The sequence below is a fragment of the Lepisosteus platostomus genome, chromosome 20 (assembly GCF_059453375.1).
Source record: "Lepisosteus platostomus isolate fLepPlt1 chromosome 20, fLepPlt1.hap1, whole genome shotgun sequence".
NCBI lineage: Eukaryota > Metazoa > Chordata > Actinopteri > Semionotiformes > Lepisosteidae > Lepisosteus > Lepisosteus platostomus.
The window spans coordinates 2,031,809-2,051,991 of NC_142630.1; the positions used below are offsets into that span (position 1 = coordinate 2,031,809).

General features: G+C 44.9%; 1 protein-coding gene across 1 annotated transcript; it reads right to left on the minus strand.

The window, feature by feature from the left end:
• Positions 1-660: 660 nt before the first annotated feature.
• Positions 661-19,818, minus strand: slc7a9 (solute carrier family 7 member 9). The gene is made up of 13 exons (XM_088613501.1): positions 19,659-19,818; positions 14,286-14,413; positions 11,375-11,522; positions 10,559-10,801; positions 9,250-9,375; positions 8,172-8,271; positions 7,182-7,226; positions 6,528-6,651; positions 6,024-6,127; positions 4,221-4,317; positions 3,938-4,087; positions 3,141-3,315; positions 661-2,592 (listed from the first exon to the last, which is right to left on the minus strand). The coding sequence occupies exons 2-13, from the start codon at positions 14,391-14,393 to the stop codon at positions 2,531-2,533; spliced, it is 1,482 nt and encodes a 493-aa protein (XP_088469627.1). The 5' UTR covers positions 14,394-14,413; positions 19,659-19,818; the 3' UTR covers positions 661-2,530.
• Between the last annotated feature and the right edge of the window lie 365 nt (positions 19,819-20,183).

Here is a 20,183-nt window from a genome sequence, read left to right on the forward strand (position 1 = left end):
AGAGGCAAGGTTTGTGTATGTGTGAATGTTATGTTTGTGACTTTCACAGAAAACCCCTCTGTCGATCTGCCCCGTTGATCAGCTTCCTCATCTCATGTCTGTTCAACAACAGATAAGTGCACCTGTTACATAAAGCTTTTGCCGATAATAATTTTGTGAATGTGTTGTGGCTGTAAGTGCTGTGTTTGTTCTGATGCCCAGTCTACACAGACATTTGTGCGTCGTTTAAAGAAATTCAGAATGATTGTGATGTGCTGTTTCTCATTATGCTTGTAAGGCAGGAGAGAGAAAAATGAAAAGCACACAGGCATACCTGTAACAGCGATAAAAATATATGGGAGTCTCTAAGCTCTATTCAAGTGAACAGGGTGAAGGCCAAGAGATTATTACTTTGGTTACTATGCACGTTTTATGTTGTTGTTATTTATTAACTTGACTGTTCTGTCCTGTGAAAAGGTATTAAGAAACAGATAAGAGACTTTCACCCGGAGCTAGAGGCTGGATTGAACACAGATCGATTTCTTCTCAAGCGTCACATGTTCAATGCATAAACAGTTTTATCTGAACAGGAAAATTTACACAAATTCAACAGGAATTTAACCTTTGAATACATTACTTTTTGCTGATGATTTTTTTTGTCATTTAATCAGCTGTAGACACTCATTTAATCATGGCAAACTATTCACATAGTTATTACATATGGTCAGTAATCTAAAACAGTGTTTCCCTATCCCGATCCTTGAGTGCTCCTGTGTTTTGCTGATCAAATTTTTAATTAAATCATTAAAAAAACATTAAATCATTTATTTTGCATGAAAGGGTAAGAAATTAACATGAACCCTGAGTCAGATGCTCTCATTAAGCTTACTGTTTAAACAGCCAGGCAGATTTTAACAAATGACTCATTATGTCATCAGAAATGCTCATTATGTCAGTTTCATTCCTACCTGCTTCTGTACATCATTAATTGCGATTGATTAAATATGTCACTACTGCATTATTCATGTTGTAATATTGCAACATCACATCAAAATAAATAATGTCCTAATGTGTGGATATTTTTACACAGTAAAACAAAGCAGGTGAAATTGTGAAATCGTAATAAAAACAAAATGGTCAGCCCGCTTGTAAACATCCATCAAATTTCAGTTACCACTTCATCCTTAGAGCGGTCAGCTGGAACCTTAGCCAGCAGGCACAGGGAACAGCATGAGCTTGCAGCCAGGACAGAACACCAGTCCATCACAGGGCATGCACACACACTCCCTCACACACACTCCTCCTCACACACACACACTCCCCATCACACACACGTGTTCAGGGCCCAGTTAGCCAAGATAGCATGCATATTGCAGGAGAAAGCTGGAGAACCTGGTGCTGAAGACTGGCAGTGGAATGGAAGAGGCAAGGCTGGTGACCCTGATAAGTCTTGTTTGATTGTGAGGAGCCCCCCAGTAACAATCCCAGTAATCTGATCTGATCTGTTCCTCGTTTACAACTGTGTCAGTGTGGTGTGTCCCAAACAGTTTTCCTAAAGCAGGGATTTTCCATATGGAATACAGAAATAACTTCATGTTAATGAATTCGAAAGCGTAAACAGTCACATCTCTAAGACTCAGCTGTGCTCTAGATAACGCCTTCTTACACTGTGCAAGAAATAAATCAGCTTAGCAGAGCCTAGCTCACAATCTCATACACCAATCAGGATTGACTTTGTTATAAAAACATACACACAATCGCATTCCTTTTAACACTCATTTTATTTTTTGCCAGTAAAATCAAAATCAGTCAAATGGGGCTGTAGACTCCCACCTGTAACCTATAGGTTTTTTAGCTATTGACTGTCTTTATCCCTTATATTACATATAAAAACAATAATGCCTTCGATAGTGAGGCAGCATGGGGGCATGACAGCAAGTACTGCTGTCTGGGTTCGAGTCTGGCCTGAGGTGCCTTCATGCAACTTGCATGTCCCCTCCGGCCATGTGGGTCTTCTCCAGGTGCTCAGTGCTGTCTAGATTAGCAGTACTTTCTAAACTGTTGTGTGTGTGCCCTTTAGCAGACTGCTGCTCCATCCAGAATGTAACCTGCCTTGTACCCACTGGCTGTTAAGTTAAACTCCATCTTACCATGAACCCATAGGCGACTAAACATTTATTGAAAATGGATGGATGTTTAAAATCCCTTGTGAGTTGTTTCCAGTTCCTACTGAGACTAGGCAGAGAATCCCTTGTCGATACGAAACTGTCCAGTGCCTTAGAGCTGATTGAACAGAACACCAGTCGAGAAGCCTTTCCCAAGCAAAGAGGAAGGACATCGATGTCTGGTCAGAGGAAAATAGAGAGACGTCGTCTCACACAGAATCAAAGTTGCTGGAGGTGCAGCAAAGGAAGGCGATCGAGCCAAGCAAGTCCAGGAGGATGGATTTTCCCCAGCAGGTGCGTTCTTTCAACAATCAGCAGCCCCAACAGCATTTCTGTAGTTACTGTAACATGACACCACGCAGACAGCAAGTCCCGCAGCGTTCTTCTTAATCCACTTTTTGTGGTGGAACCACCTCCATCAACAGCTGGAGGTGCATAGTGAGTGGTCCTGTCGAAAGAAAAGACGCAAGCAGTCAAACAAGAACGTGAAGCAAACAACTACGTTCAAATGACACTTTTTAGATAATCAGCTTAGCTCAGACCATAATCCATCCAGCCGTTTTTTTAAGCACTTTCTCCAAGACGGGGTCACAGGGGAGCTGGGGCTTATCCCAGCACACAATGGGCAAAAGGCGGGGTACACCCTGGACAGGACATCAGTCCATCACAGAGCACACACAGACACAAACACACACACACTATTGCCAATTATTGCCCTATTGCCCCCACAAACATGCAAACTCCACACAGACAGCACCCCAGGAATTGAACCCAGGGCCCCAGCACGGTGTGACAAACCACTGTGCCACCTGGCTGCTCGAAGATCATCATATTTTTCCCATAATACACGAATTCAAGGAGGGCTGGACCTTCATTACATCGCATATCAACTGCGTGCAATGAAATGGTGCACAGCCCTTTAAAAATGGGAGCGCTGCGGCCAGCAGTGTGCGGGGTCTTGTGTCCACGGTCGAGCGAACTGACGGTCACACTCACTCATGATCTTCCGAGACCAGCTGAACTTGTGGTAAACGAAGGGGAAGTACAGCAGCAGGCCGCCCAGAATGAAGAGGGTGCAGTACAGATACTCCCACGCGGGTTTGTCAATGATGGGCGCCAACACCAGGTAGGCGGACACTATGACCACGATGGCGGCGATGAAGACTGGCACCTGCGTACGACAGGGGAAACACAGGAGTCAGCTCGAGGCAAACCCCGCCATCGTCCGGGCCCGGCCGGCTGGCTGCCAAACAAGCAGGGCGAGCTGTACGGCCTCATTTTTCTTTCCAGACTCCCATGCAAGACTCCCGCGATCTACTGCATGAAACTGCTTAATCCAGGGGCTCTGAACCTTTACTGCAGCAGCACCCCTTTGGTTCTCAAAACACGTGCTTGCAGACCTCATCAAAAATCACTGAAGCCAGTCAGTTCTTTAGACCTAAGATATATCAGAACTAGAGAACGGAAGAGACAGAATTCTATATAAACATGACATTTTTTACACATATTTGATATATTTTTAATTCATAGTAACCTTAGAATACATGAAAAATCACATACTCTTGTATGTTTACCTTTAAATACAGAGGTTTGGTTACACAAAGTAGTTGTCCGTACACGCCTGAGCTTAACTGGTGTTTTCAATGGCTCACCATCATAAAAAACCTGGCCTGTCTCTCACCCCCAGGGGGTGTGGGTACCCCAGGTGAAGACCCGCTGCCTTTGGGTTTGTGGCAGCAGACGGAGACCCTGGGTTCTCACAGTGCTCAGGGTCTCTCTTGGTCAAAGCTCACCTTCACCGGCCGGTCCAGCTCCTTCCTCGTGAACCTCATGACGATCAGAGCCGAGGCCGTCAAGCCATAGAAAGCCCACTGAGCAAAGCTGAAGTAGTTAATGAGGGTCTCGATGTCTGCGGGGATTATGTAAATGATACTCAGAAACCCCTAAAAGCCAAGAATAAAGAGATCAGCTGTGGACAAGACTGCTTCCTCATCTGCAGCTCTGCTACAGCGTAGTGTACAGTATCTCAGGACGGATCAGCCGAGCTGCACCGACAGGGAAGTCCTGGGGTCTTACATTAAACATAAGTGCCGGTGAGGGAGAGTAGTACTTCAGGCTGATGTAGGACAAGATCTTCACCATGTGACCTTCTCGCCCTGCCACATACGTCAATCTGAAAAGAAGACAACACCACCCACTCACGTAAGGAACAGGGACATTTAAGTACATTAGGCTCTGCATTCTCACACACACCTTTTAGACTTTTAGGACTGTGTAAGAAGCATCATTATTACCATTTCCAAATACATACAGCCATTGCCTAGTTCATACTGAAAAGCTACTGTATCTGCCGAATAACATGTAGCCCTAGGTTACAATGAAAAGTCATCTGGAAACATGAGACCAGATTAAATCAGATGTGCACTGTGTCTATAATGGTGTGCATTTGAAGTAAGTAGAAAATAAGATAGTTTCCATTCACAGTGCATTACTTATACATGCTACAAAGTTGACTTTACCAGCAGAACCACAATATCTCTGTGAGTTACTTCGTGCAGCCCTGCCTGGACTGTTTGTTGTCTTCGCTCCTAAGGTTGCTAGGAGACGACCAAGGAGGAAGCAGCTTTGAGGAAGACAACTGATCGTTGAAGAATGCCAGAGAACCAGAAACACGAACATCAATCATCTCACAGAGACGAGAAAACAGTCAATGACGTTAGCGTAGCTCAGCTAGTTTAACATTGTTGCCACCGTGAATAATTAATTAGAGATGAGCCCTTAGCCACTTAGCCAGGCGTGTTCAGACACTTCTCTGGCCAGGCTGTATAAAACGGTCCGTATTCTTTTGTGTCGCCGGCAATGGAATGCCTACTCAATGGAATGAAAAGGCAGGTCTGCCGGCGAGGTGTGAAGAATAAAGCCGAGTGAATTTGCTTTCTGATCTCTGGTTGGTTTTATGCTCTGCAGGCATGAGCTCAGACATAACGTAAGAGGGCAGTAAAAACTGAGACCTTCGCCTGAACCGCTCTCCCCAGAATGCCCTAAAGAATGAGCTGTTGGCCTCATCTGAGACAACGGCTGGTCAGGTGGCAGTTTAAAAACCTGGAACCAGACGGCATTTGGTATAATCTACTGTCTGAGGACAAATTCACCAGAGGCAAGAAGGAGGTGAAGGAAGCAGACATCTACAGCAAGTACCACATCTTGTGGAAGACTTCGCACAGGCTGTAGGCTGGAGAACAGTGCGCTCTTGTGGCCACTTGTTGAAACTGAAAAGATGGAAGGTAGAAAACACCTTTCCCAAGGCTCAGGAATAATAATCCTTTCCTCAAAGCAGAAACCTAGGGATGCAGCTGCTATTTCTGGAGCTACAAGAACAGCAGAGCAATGGAAATGACCTGCTGAGCTCTGAACGAAGAGATTCCCAGGCCCTGGACTGGGCCACCAGAGAGACTGAGAGAAAACGGGAGAGTACTGAGCTGGAGAAACTGCTTCGCGTGTGCACTAAGTGGACTATTGTGCTGAAGGAGAAGGCGGAGTCCCTGCAGGCAGAACAGTAGCAGCAGAAAAGCCTGTGCACTAGCAGGGCCAACCTGTAAGACAGAACAGCGAGTCGGAGAGTGAGAGGGGAAAACCAGCCCTGGTGTGAGTGAGTGGGCCTCTGAGCCTGTGTGTGCGTCTGTGTGCCCCACAATGGACTGGCATCCCACCCAGGGTGTATCCTGCCTTGTGCCCGCTGCTTGCTGGCTCCCCCGCGACCCTGAATTGAATTGAGCGATAAGCAGATGGACGGATCTTCATTTCTTAAGCTACAGCTGATGACATGAAAAAAAATGTCTTCTCTCTGGAAAGCTGTTTGATTTTCCCAGGAATTCTTACCTTCCAGCAGTGAAGCAGCTCCCATTGGCAGCTCCGAAGGTTGAAAACACCACAAACAGGGGAACTATCCAAGACACAGGGTAGAGGACTCTGTCCCCAAAGGTCTAGGGGAAGGAAGGTTGATACACAGGGGAAACATTTCTGTGTAAAAAGTAAATGTACAAAAGTGCTATAGGACAGGAGACTCTCCTTATTTTTAATCAACAAAAGGTTTTTCTTTAGCCTCAGAAACCTGCACCATACAGCATAGTGTCAGACACCATGATGCTTGGCTTTGTCCAGGCTCAGACAGGAATATAACTGTATCAGAGGAACTTTAATAACAAAAAGATTTTGCACCCAGATGTACTATAATTGTGGTGTAGGAGGCTTCATCTTTAGAAGCCTTGAAGTTTTGAATTTGTAGCTACAACCTCAAATGATTGTGTTGGAGTGCTTTGAGAGACTAATTCTGTGAACATGTTCGAGAGCCCGACGGCACAGATCCAGGCCCACGGTCCTCACCACAGCCACGGCCTCTGACTGCAGCAGCTCAGTGGGAGACATGGCGGTGAAGTAGGCAATATTGACCAGGACGTAGCAGACCGTCACCAGGGGAATTCCAATGATAATGGCCAGGGGCAGGTTTCTGCCGTGAAGAGAGTGAGGAGAAGATCAGGGCAAGTGCTGTAAAGTTGGCACATAGCACAGCTGCAGTATACTGCAGCACATTCTATCCCATCAGCCCACACGACTTCATTTATACTAGATCCTTAATTTGTTTCTTTGAAAGGCTGCCATCTGTTGACAAATGGCCGTGAAAGGATTTGACTGTAGCAAAGTTTTTAAATAGAACGGCTGGACTAGGATGCATGTTGAAATTCAGGTATTCCTCCTGCAGCTTGAAGACAGCCTGTGAATGTTCTCTTTTCATTTCTCTATACAAATCAAATACCTGGGGCTTCACCTTTAAGAGAGCAACAGCACTGATCAGAGCTTTCCAAGGCCGTCTTGCAGAAGTGTTTTAAACAAATTACAAGGGAATCTAATCTCCTCCTGCTGTGTGTGGCTAAGAGGACTGCCACACAGCCAACTTAATGCATTTCCTGTCTAGAAACTGGAACTGGATCCTACTAAGACCCAAGCAAAAGATTATCCATCTGTCAGATGGGACCTCACCTGTATGGGTCCTTCAGCTCCTCTGTGATGAAGTTCAATTGATTCCTGCAAAACCGAAACAGGAAATACTACTGATATTGTTTCAAGTTCCTGTACAAAGAAGAATGATCATTTAGAAACAGACATCACTGACTGCTTCAAGTGTGAAGCACCCTATATTACAGTATACATAGATATACGAAAAACTGTTTTATTTTAAATCCAACACATACAGACATAAAACATCTGAAGTATATCAAATTCTATATCCATCTAGTAAGATGACTCACTCATATTGCAGTAAATCATTGGTATTTTTTAAATGCATCGCTTTTTCATTCAAAAACTATTTTCGCTATGTAACATGATAGACTATACTGGTGTCCGGTGTATATTTCTTATTATCGGCAAATTATCTCATTGTAATCTGAATAGATGTGATAAAATAAAGACCATTGGAATTCAATGGCTTTGATAAGAAATGTCTCCAGTTCCATCAGATACAGGACAGCGGGACATCTGATGACTAGATTTGTTCAAGGGTTTTTTGTTAAGTGGGAAATGTTAATGTTATGTAGGGATGTTTCTACTTCTGGGGTATGGTCTTTGTCTTCTATGGATACCAATGAAATGATCACTTTTCTTCAAATAAATCCCCTAGTGCTTGATTCAGGAGTTAGACTGTTTAACAGTCAATGAAGATGTCTTACTATGAGAGAAGACCAAAGTTTTCATTTAATCTGGGTGGACGTGTCTGTAACCCCACAACACAAACCAGAGGTTAGAAGTGGGAATTATGTGGACGTGCATTTAAAACCCAGATCAGGAGGCACTCTTTTACACAAAGGATTGTGGGAGTGGGGAACACAGTTGTTGAAATGATACACTGCATCCTTCAGGAAACAGCTGGATGAGATCCTAGGATCAATTACCTACTAACTACCAAATTGGCTTCCTGTCATCTGTAACTATTCTCATATATTTTTAAAGAAAAATAAAAGGTGAAGTTACCATCCATCATATGCCCAGAGGCCGTTGTAAAATGCCAAGCCTATGGTGCCGAAGGATGTTTGCGCCCCGTCGAATGAGTTTGAGATATTCTGTGTGTTTCCTGAAAGCAGAAATGTAGCATGTAAATTACATCTGTGACAGAGAGAAACTCAAAGTGTATGAGCATTCTTGCAGAAAGACAACAACATCAAAAACTAAGCTGTCTGCATTCTGTCAGTACTCCTGTCTGCACCGAATGAGGAGTACACAGTGCACATTACAGGACCACAGGGCTCTGACACATTCTGATAGTTTACACGTTACCTCTGGAATGTGTAGAGGACCATCAAGACAACTAGAGTCCTGTGATATTCAGCAGCATATTAAGACTCTGAGCCTTCAATCCGAGTTCACCTGGGATGGTAAGAGAAGACCAGGAGCTTCTGTTTCCTACTGCCCTTTTTGTTTTGATATCCCGCTATTCTGCTTTGAATTGTATTTGCATTGTCAATCTAAGAGAGATGGCAGGGATGTGGAATGGGCTGGTTCTTCTCCCACTGTTACTCCAGTAGAACTGGGTCCTCCTTGGATTCTCCTGTGCCAGCACTCCGCAGGCCGGACAGCACTGCTTGTGCAAGCAGAGACGCCACAGGTGAGCTCATGCACTGCTGCGTGGATGTGTCATGTTCTCTATTTCGCGTGCCAGCTATCCAGCAAATAAGTCTTGACACTGTGTTTGATCTTTGGGGGCACAAATTGTAGAGAAAAATGTACTTTACATTCACACAGCAAAGCTGGACAGTCTGGGGCGTAAGGCTAGTGAGCTGGAGGGCTGCTGCTGCCATGACAACACTCGTGTACAGTAGCATGTTTCTAGGTCTCGCCAGGAGGAAGTGAGGGTGATGATCCAGACAGTTACTGGATGCAACAAAGCATCAGGAACCTCTGCACTGTGGTCGGGGGAGATGAACTAGGGATATTGGCCTAGGGCCCATTTGGAAATTAATACAGCAGGTAAAAAAATATAGTTTTTTTAGTTTTTGCCCCTAAAAGCAAGGTAGTAGTGGTTCTCGGGCTGCCCCAATCAATGCCCTCTTACCTTGGGCTAGAAGGACAATCCCAGCCACCACAATGATGAAGATGATGATGAGCTTGGCTGCCGTGAAGACATTCTGTACGTAGCTGGCCACCTTGACACTGAGGCAGTTCACCAGCACGATCAGAACTGGGGGAAACAGATGAGAGCACGAAGGTCATCCAGCCATCTCTGTCTGCCCTGCGACGCGGCTCAAGTGATTTTGGAGACAACCAGATGCTGAATAGAGAAACTCTGAACTGTTGCATGTGGCTCTGATGAAAATGGTATTTTCAAATGAGCACATTCTCATGTCACATACCAGCTCTGAGCTGTGTGGCGGAGTACAGGAATCTGGAGTGGCGAGCTCATGTGGAGCAGAGAGTAAGGTCTCCAGAAACCAAGAAACTACTCAGTGGTTATAGGAGAAATCCACAGCACCTGTAGTTAGCTGATTTCTATCCCTATGGAAGTGAACTAAAGCAGAGAGCATCTCCCAAGGAATTAGAACCATCTCAGATGTGACACATCAGAGGTTACTCTGAGAGACTGTAGCTGTTCAAGTAATAAAGGCAATTTAAAACACACCAAAGGTTGCTGTGTCAGATTCTTAAAAGACTATCGATTTAAGTTTCAACTTCTGGCCAAACAGGATCCGCCAGTGATTTAAAAATTACTTTCAGATCCAAAGCAGGAAAGTTAAACGGTGAGGTTTCAGGATCAAACTCTGGAGCAAAGGTTTAAACACCTGGTTGTTCTGACCCAAGCTCAGCAGCCATTTCCCGTGTTCCAGAGAGAAACTGGTTTATGTACACATATCCTCCACATCCTCACTGCTCGAAAGGAGCATTGATGGTTGTTCTATGTAAAAAATGCCAATTTTAGAGCTCAGGCTGTAAAGGTGATCTATCTGAAAGTAGAGCTCTATGTCCCTGGACATCACTGCCAGCTAAGTCCTGGATTCTCACAATGTGCTCCCAGGGGGAAGGGCTGGGATCAGTCCGGACTGGTGGAAGCCCTTGCTTTCACTATACTCAGTGTCCCTTATTTACCCTCATTTACCCAACTGTTTTGATTTTTCTGGTCCACTACATGTCCTTCTCCGGATAGGTGCAAAAGTAAATTCAATGGAAACATCTCCAAAGTAAATTAGTAAGAATAGTACAGTTCCCTCAGGAAAGGATGTGACATGCTTATGGGTGCCAGATTGCTTATGTGGGTGTTAAGTACAATACTTTCCTACGCACTTATGCAATACTTTAGTGGAACATTACACATAAGCCCCAGGACAGCCACAGAGCCAGAGACTGTGGCACCTGTTCCCCACACTCACTGATGGCAACAGCAGCCAGACTCTTGGTGACAACATCAGGAGGTAAGCATCCTGGGTAGAACGGAGTGGCCGCGTACTTCGCAAAGCTGAGCGAGATGATGGCGAAGGAAGATGGCTTAAGCACAATGATGCAGGTCCAGGAGTACAGGTAGGCCGGGATCGGGCCGAAGGCCTCCATCAGGTAAGGGTACTCCCCTCCTGACTTGGTAATCATGGTGCCGAGCTCGGCGTAGCACAGCGCTCCTGGAAACACAGACACACACAGTTGAGGCACGGGGGCAGGGCTGCAACTCACCTGCCCCCAGGGACAAAACTGTCACTTTTCATAGATCTCTGGGGTTCGAGGAGTTTGTATTCTCAGGAAAACTGTAAAAGCAGCTAATTCAACTATTTTCCCTCTTGGAATGAGGCTGGAGATTTTGCATTGCACTGAGAAAGTGTGAACCTGCAGCACTGGGCTGTACAGTATTTAGAGCTACTGTACATAAGGAGCTAGACTGTTTCAGATATAACTTACCACGTTCAGACATACATACACAGCCAAAAAGCAAAACTCTTGTGCTAATGTGAACATCCAGTAAGGGACTGCATTGGGGAAGATATATCTCAGGACACAGGAATATCAGAGGCTCCTTAACTGGTTTTCACTGCCCAGAGCAGATTTCTATCTCCAAACCTGAAGGGTTTTACAACTGTAGCTCAATAGCTTTTGTTTTCCAGACCCTGTGCTATCTGCACACTAGTGGAAGTTATTGGATGTTGAGCCTGTATTCTTGAAAGCCCCTCTTTCCAACACGTACCCCTATCTTAACTTACCGAGAGTGGACAGAACGCCGCAGGCTGCCCACACACACAGACAGGGGCCCACAGCGCCAGTGCTCTCCAGCACTGCTTTGGGAGAGATGAAGATGCCAGAGCCAATCATGGTCCCCACAATCAGGCAGATGCCACTGACCAGCCCCACCTGGCAGAGAGGGGGAGCAGGGGTTACTATGACACACTGCCACGGGCCTGCAGACACTCTCTCGTCCTTGACCACCAGGCAACAGCAGCTCAAGCTGTGTCAGCAGGTGATGCCCACAAAACTCACATAGAGTGAGTTCTACATCACTGCTACAGCCCCATTAACGAATTCTCCACTTTATGTTACACTCAGTTCTGAGTGAGTGTATAAAAACCAAACCAATCAAGCAAATGTGGTACAGAGATAAGAAAGGCCATTAAGTCCTTTTAGCCCTTTTGGTGGTTAGTAGTCAATTGATCTAAGGATTTCATCCAGACTTTTAATGAGTGATGTCAGCGGACAGGCTTAAACAACATGCCTGGGAAAGCTTGTTCCAGACTCCCACATCCCTTTGTGTAAAGAACTGCTAATATCCTATCCCGTTCTCATTGCTTTTAACTGCACTTCCATGCAGTTTCCCCTTGTGTCCTCTGGTTCATGTTTCACTGTTCATTTTGAAGAAGTCCTCTGTGTTGACGCTGTCAGTGCCCTTGTAAATTGTGATCACTCCCATCAAGCATTCAAAGTACACATGGAATGAACTACATTTTTCCAACAAGTACAGTATTTTAACTGATCACATCGACCTATTAATTCTTATTTCAGAAACTACAGATGACACGTTGGTATTAATTAGCTACCAGCAAACAGATTATTAAGGATGGGCCACTAAATCTCAAACAGAGTTGTGTTGTTATAAAACAATATTCCTTATTACCAAGCCCCATGGAGTGATACTCCAGCAGTGAGCTGGAGTCACAGTAATGAAATCTCTCGGCAAACCTGACAATATCTTATCTCTGTTTGCTTACAAATTCATTTTTTATGCTTCATTTGCCTTCTCATTTATTCAGTCCTGTGTGTCCTTTTGAAATGACTTACTACAGTTTGCATCTTATTTGCATCAACAGGTCAGCAAAGTGCTAAACGTTTGCAATTGTTTCAAGGGTGAAAACTCCTTAGCCTTCAACAGCTGCTCTCAAACGCATACATTTTCTCATCTCAAGAATTACAGTAAGGTATCAACATGCACTAGGGTTCGGTTCAGGGAATCATCACGAATAGCCAAATTTACATATAACCAGGACCACCCCTATACTGTCGCATAGTGTACTGCAGTATATAAGATGTATGGTTAAAGGCCATAAGTAACTCTTCCTTATAATAATTAAAGTACTAATGCTTTGGCTTTAATTGAAATAACATTGTCCAAGTAAAGACTGGGAACAAACAGTTCGAGTTAATCTTATTATGAAGTCAATGAAGGGTTTGCTTGTGTAACTCAGGGCTCTCGGCTGGAACAAAAACCAACAGGTGTGCGGGTCACAGGGACCAGAACGGGGAACCACTGCTTTCGGGTGTCACAGCTACTGTATATAGATATTAAGCTTAAAATAAAAAAAAAAACACATCTGGCTTTCAAATGCTTCTGTTCAGGGGAAAAAAGTCCCAGTTGTCTTTTTAACAAGTGTTTTACAGCATCTACATAATATAAAGAGTGAAAAAACAGCATGTGTATAGGATCGCCATCATGCTTTGTCAGTAGCAGAGCTGGGGACTGATAGGGGCTGTGAAAGGTCAAAGGTCAATGTGACCTGGTGAGGCTGTCCTTCCAGTAGCACTGCAGTTTCATTGCTGGGTTATAAAAGAACAAAATTCTGCATGGATGATTTTACTGGTGTTTTGCTATAACTCTGGTAATGGCTCATTTTTATTTAAAATTGTTGGTAGACCAGATGCGTGTTCTGTTACTCCATCTGTGGTGGTGTATGAGCTCCAGAAACCATGTACTGTATGTTTCCATTCTTTTATTCTGAAGATTAACCTACACATCAACAGCAGCTGCCTTGTTAATAGCTAAGCCTAAAAACCCAGTGAAGGGGTATTAAAATTAATCTGAAAAACCAAGTCTGCAAATCTGCCTTTGACCAGAAATCAAATTTTGTGGCTTAATCTGATTTGACAGTGGTGGGCACAAATGCTTGAAAGTACTAAATGCTTTCAGAAGTACCTCTAGAACAAAGACACAGATGCTAAAATCCTCCATCCACAGCCTTTTTAATGATCGTGAGAAACACATTATTGTGCCAGTATAAATGTTCTCAAGAAAGAGCTCTAACTCGCCAACGGGCTTATACACAGGTGTACTCACAGAAACACACAGGTATACACACACAGGTGTACTCACAGGAGCACACAGATATACACACACAGGTATACACACACAGGTGTACTCACAGGAGCACACAGATATACACACACAGGTGTACTCACAGGAGCACACAGATATACACACACAGGTGTACTCACAGGAACACACAGATATACACACACAGGTGTACTCACAGGAGCACACAGATATACACACACAGGTGTACTCACAGGAGCACACAGATATACACACACAGGTGTACTCACAGGAGCACACAGATATACACACACAGGTGTACTCACAGGAGCACACAGATATACACACACAGGTGTACTCACAGGAGCACACAGATATACACACACAGGTGTACTCACAGGAACACACAGATATACACACACAGGTGTACTCACAGGAGCACACAGATATACACACACAGGTAGACACACACAGGTGTACTCACAGAGCTGTGCTCACACACACAGGTGTGCTCACACACACAGGTGTACTCACAGAGCTGTGCTCACAAACACAGGTGTACTCACTCACACACAGGCTTGCTTCACCACACTCACGTCTTTCTGTAGGACTGTAGCTTTCACTTCCTCTTCAGTGTGCAGGGACTTGCTGTCTGCACTCTGGCTCAGGGTTTCCCTTCTCTTCTCCAGACTTTTATCCTCCATTTCTTCCCGCCAGCCGATTTCTCGGGGAAAACAAGAGACCGGGCGTTATCAGCGGGCCAGGGAGCCCACGCCTGAGCTACTCCAGACTACAGTTTACTGCAACATCCCCAAAGTGGACCCTCACTGTACCAACCCTCCAAACGCACAGAGTCAAAATGCTCCCGTGTGTTTGTATATCTGAGCTGCTTACGCAATTCAAACCACTTTGTTCCTGTTGTTAAACATCATTTGGCACCAACATTGTATCCGCACCGGTTGTCATATTGGTTCTCCGTAACGATCCTTTGCCATTCCTTCTCCACCTCTCCCATAGCCAAGAGGTGGTGGTTCCTTAGCAACCAATGAAGTAGTGCCTAAAATTCTCTAGATGTCTATAAAAAAAGTAGGTCTATTTAACAAATCGGTCAAAAAGAGCATTGTGTTTGTAGCCTACTGGAGCAAAACCAAGTTTTTATGGTGCAAAAATTGATTTTTTATCTTCAAATATGATGTGATACAGTGGCACAGGGAGATGTGTTTCCTGTATACCACCTGGTTCTTGTCAATGACTGAGCGTTCAAGAACACGCAGGCAAGGCCTTTCAGCTCCTCACTGGGCACATTTGGTTGTTGACAACTTGAAAGGACGTTGCCCAGCTATTTCTTGGTGGATTGCAGTGTAGTGGTTTCAGCAACAAGACAGCAGCTTCACAATCCTTTGTGCATAAATTTCCAACATGTAGAATATATTTGAGTTTATTAATGATTCAATGGGATCAAGCAAAATGACTTTTTGGACTTTGTGTACCGTTTCCTTGCAGACAGCAGCACGGAGCCTGTTTCTATGATGTTTATAATGCCGATGGGTGAGCCTGCAGCCTTGCGGCGCCTGGCACTCCGTCCTCAGGACAGAGCTGGTGGAGCTGGTGGAGAGTCACAGCTGGGTCCAGGCACCGGGGGGCAGCGTCAAGGCACTCCGGAAAACGGGGAAAACCAACACACCCGGTTTTTCAGTGGACTGGCGTCACCTTGTCAAAGCCAGTTTTTCCTCTGTGAGGCTTCAGTGAGGTTACGACCATGGTCATCTCAGGTACTGCTGGACCCTCACCATCAGGGGGGCAGTGAGGAACGGAGCCCCACGGGGAGACCCCAGAAGGGGGCCGGCTCCAGCAGCACCCCCGGAGGGTACTGGCACATTGGAAATGTGAGTGCGTCTCCCGGCGAGGCTCCTGGTTCTCTGGGTCTCCCGGGGAGACCTGTGAACCGTGAATTGTGCGGTCTCGAGGCGAGACTCCAGCGAAGCCGGGTGTCAGCAGAGCCCTGTGCCGAGGTTCCGGGTTCGTGCGGCTCTGCGTTGTGGCTGCAGGCGAGACCTTCAGGGGACTGAGAGCTGGGGACGGCTCTCCTTCAGGCGCCGCCTTCGTGGCGGCCATGACGGCTCGCCAGCGAAAAGGAGGCTGTAGGGGCGAGACCGTCCAGAAGGAACCGACCGAGCGAGGAAGGTCTCTACCGCTTCTGCTCTTTGGGACAAGAAGGTTATAGGTGCCAGTGATGATCTAGTCACTATCTCATCAAGATGAAACGGGTGTTAATGTGTCTAGGTTGCTCACCTATCTGTCACAGTTACATAACTTTATTAACTCAAACACTGCTCTTCTGCCCAGTCCCTGTAAGAGACCATGCCATCTTCTTGGACTTCCACTGCCTGGATTCTGACACAGAGCAGACAGAGCACATAACAAATTAGAGTCCATACGGTGCAATTACATGAAAAGTCAGACGGATCTAAAGTCTGTTTCTTGTTCTTCACCACGACAGCCAAAACATTCACCCACAAACAGACACAGATGTCTCTACATTTGAACTATTTAAGCTAGGATGTATCTCCATGATATTTTCAGAAACATAGCTGACAAGCAGAACTTTTCTTTCTGCTTTTTGGTGTGGAGTCCAGCCTCCACTTGTGCCAGGAAAACAAGAGATGCCAGAATCCTCATTTCAAGAAGTCCCAGTGAGTGTAGCTGAACCTGACAGTAACAAAGCTAAACAAATTTAGATAAGCAATTGAATATATTTCATTAGAGTTTATCTGTTAGCCAGCTGTCCGAGACACCAATGAGATCATTCAATTTGATATGTCAAGTTCCTTAAACATTATCAGCAGCACATTACAAATACTGTATATTCATATGCAGGAAAGCAATAAAGAACCCGCATGTGGGGGAGGGAGTGATACTCATGTAAGAGGCACACTGAAGGACATTAGGACACCGGGATTTCACCACTGTATTGCAGACGGGGATCTCTGGTGCCGAGGACAAATTAAACTGGGGCCCAACAAGCTGTGCTGACCTCTGAGGTTCAAATTTCAAAATAGTTCTGTTCTGACCAAAATACCCACAGGTGCATAAAGGAACATTCAGAGCCAGAGCTGTGTGACACACTACCCCCCCACCCCCCAGATCTGTCTGTCCTCACACCATAATAAAGGGCAATGAGGCAGAGAGCCACATTTAATGACTCAGCCTCCCAGTCATTGCCCTCTCATCAATAAACTCAACATCGCATGGCTCTCTGCCAATGAGCTGTCTCTCTCTCAAGGCACAGAATCCATAAGAACAAAGGTCCTGGAGCTCAGCGAAAGGTGTGGCACTAATACACACACATCAGAGCAGGATTAACATGATGCACAGCTCATGATGGACAACCCTTGGCAGAAGGGCTTCTCCCACGCTTTACAGACAAAAGACCGGTAACACGCTATCAGTGATTGTGCAGAAGAAAACCGATGTCTGCAATAACCCAGTCTTCAGCTTGTGCTTCTAGGATGTTTTGTGATTTAGGTGGCTGTCTCTCCCCCCCAACCCCATTACCTGCATGATGGCAAGACAAGGTAAAGCATTTGAACAAAAACGTATTATATTAAACATGCATTAAAAGAGCTAGTGTAGATTAAGGCATTACTAGAAATAAACTATGAATGATAAACCACCTTCTGGTCACACTCAGTGACTTTCTGACACCAGTAATGGATCACCACATTGCATTACACTGATGCGCGGAAATTCTTTCATCTTTGTGATCACACGATTGCATTTATTACAATCACTAATTCTATTACAAAATAACAGAGCAGCTATTATCAATATTTTCTGCTATATAGTGTGCAAAGAACAAACATTTACGCTAAATCATTTTAGTTCTCCTGTCAGATAATTCCATTTTACACTTACAGGGTGCGAAAAACTTCATTTTATGATTTTCTGTTATACATAATAAAAGGGGAATGCAAAATTGAGTGTTTGAGAGTAAATAATAATAATAATTCTATTGACTATTTAAAGCAGTCAAAAGGTGATGCTCCTTAATGATCCGGGAAAATAAATGCTGACTAAATTTTAATGGAGCCAATAAAGATTACCATGACCATAAACCCTTATTGCTAAACAACAGGATTGAGAATACTTAGGAAATTTCTTCATGCTTTAATCAGACAGATCAATCCACCTCTCTATTGGGTATTTAGTGACAAAGCAGCGTGTGTGTGTGTGTGTCTCCTCAAGGTTCCTGCAAGCTATCGGCAAAGGAGAGGAAGTAAAGCAGCATAATGATAAACAAGTTAATCGCTTGTTTTGCTCCAGCAATATGAACGCCAACAAGGTCCGTTCATGAAGACAGTGCAGGGTGGCCGCCCGGAGAGGCAGGGCACACAGCGTGCTCCTGGTGTGCTCAAGCTGTCCGGGCAGGCGGGCCCCCTCTCACCTGAGCAAACACACCTGAACAATGGCGCCACTGTGCAACCCGAGTGCGCGGCACGGTCAGGGGCAGCCCGGCCTCTCGGAAGAGGCTTAGCAATTCCAGTGGGGCTTAATGACACAGTGTGTGCTTTCCCCATGACCGGCCCGGACAGGACGCTCCCCTCCAGCAGAAAACCAGCCGGCCGCACGTCCCGACCGCGGCTCACCGCCACGCTAACAAGTGAGGCGCTTGACAAAGACCCGCCTCAAGCAGTCCATCTCCGCACGCCGGGCGCTCAGGGCTGCGTGTTCCCCGTAGCTGAAGCGCGACTGCGTTTCTCAGGCCGTGAACGGGGCATGGGCGCCGCACCAGGTGGGGTTGACACAAGTCAGTTTTATCTTTCAAGGGATTTCTCCAAAAGGCTGAACAAAAGCAGGCACTTGCGCTCTTGAGTCTGTAGCCCCCAAAAGACGTGCACTGCCACGCAGTGATGGACTGCCCCGGCATTTAAAACTCATCGGCTCAGATTCGGTCTTCGCAAGCAGGGAGAATTTAAGAAAGAACCCAATCTTGGCGGTCGTCAAATGCACATTTTGTGTCTGAATATTTCACCCCCTGTGCTTTGTAGGTGTCTTCGTGTTATACAACAACGGATAATTCATTGAGAGACAACCTATCAGTACGAAAGGGTATGATAGCGTATGCTTCACTCTTTTGCGCAAATATATTCTCTTAAAAGATTCCTAAACTACACAGAAGGTGACAGACTCATTAAATCTCTCGGGTTTCATTCACACATTGGTTTTCAGCCCTGTAAACTGTACTCGTTACACATTCTTCCCTGATGAAATCCTAGTGTTACAAGTCGAGAAAGAGATTGCTTTCCTGAAAATGGAAAAACTCACGTTATGTCCGAGACTAGCATCAGAATCTGTAATGATTTTGATTAGGGAGATAACAGTTAAAATAAACTCCACGATAACGTTATAAACGTCTGTCCAGAATTGTTAATGCTGAAAACCGCTCTGGAAACATTTCATCACATCTGATCCTGTTGGCAGACATCCCACATTGCGTTTCTCAACTATTAAATTACTGAAATGCAAGTGACTTGTTCTTGCAATTTAAGAACAAAGAAATGTTTATGTTTCTCATGTAATTAAAGTTTAGACTTTAAATAAGTGCGCATCTATCCATATATGCATATATAGACATAAAAAGCACATTTAAGTCTGCAGTAAAGCAAAAGTTGTTTTATTAATGTAAAGGTCCCAGCAGAAACATGCGATAGAGAGGAGATCCGAGTCAGTAACGTTTAGAAACCCAAAGAAACACGCAAGAGCCGAACAGGTTTTATTTTAAGTAACTGGGGGGAAAAGACTGAGAAAAATGATGCCAGTAAATCGCCTCGTGCTACAAGGTTAATAATTACGCGTCGGAGATCATGCTGTTAGTAAGGTTGTTTATTCTAATATAATGTAACGAAACAAACGCGTTTCGCACTTCAAAGCGGGGTATTATTAAAGACCTAGAGTAGGGTTCCACTTACCCAGTTATTTTATGTCAAAGGACAGTTGAGCGCAGATCTCCCCCGATGTGAGACTGGCCCGGTCAGGTGCCGAGAGCTCTGGGGAGCGTGTCTTTCACGGGCTGCAAACTTTGCTCCAGGTCTGGTCACACTCCTTCAGGCACCAAGAAGATGCTGACAGCAGGAAAGTGCCGGAGGGCGTGTAGGTCGTGTGAAGTAATGATTAAGCTTGCTAAAAAAGAGAGGCGCAGGAATAAAGAATCGTTCAGAACCCAGTTTTCTGTCTCCGAGGTAGAATTTTGCAAAGTCTTACTTTTCTGTGCCCTTGGTATGAAGGAAGTTTGATATCAATGTGTGGCTGGGTAAAACCGAAAACAGAGAGTACTGCGGTATTTTGGATGCACTTACAGTATGTAGTAGGTTATTCTTCAAATTTGTAATTGTATTCCTTTTTACTTGCGCTTTTACTCTGTTGTGAATATGATATGGCATCTTGTTAATTATATTTCCCTCTGATGGTTTGTCTATCGTGCTTTTTAAAGTGCA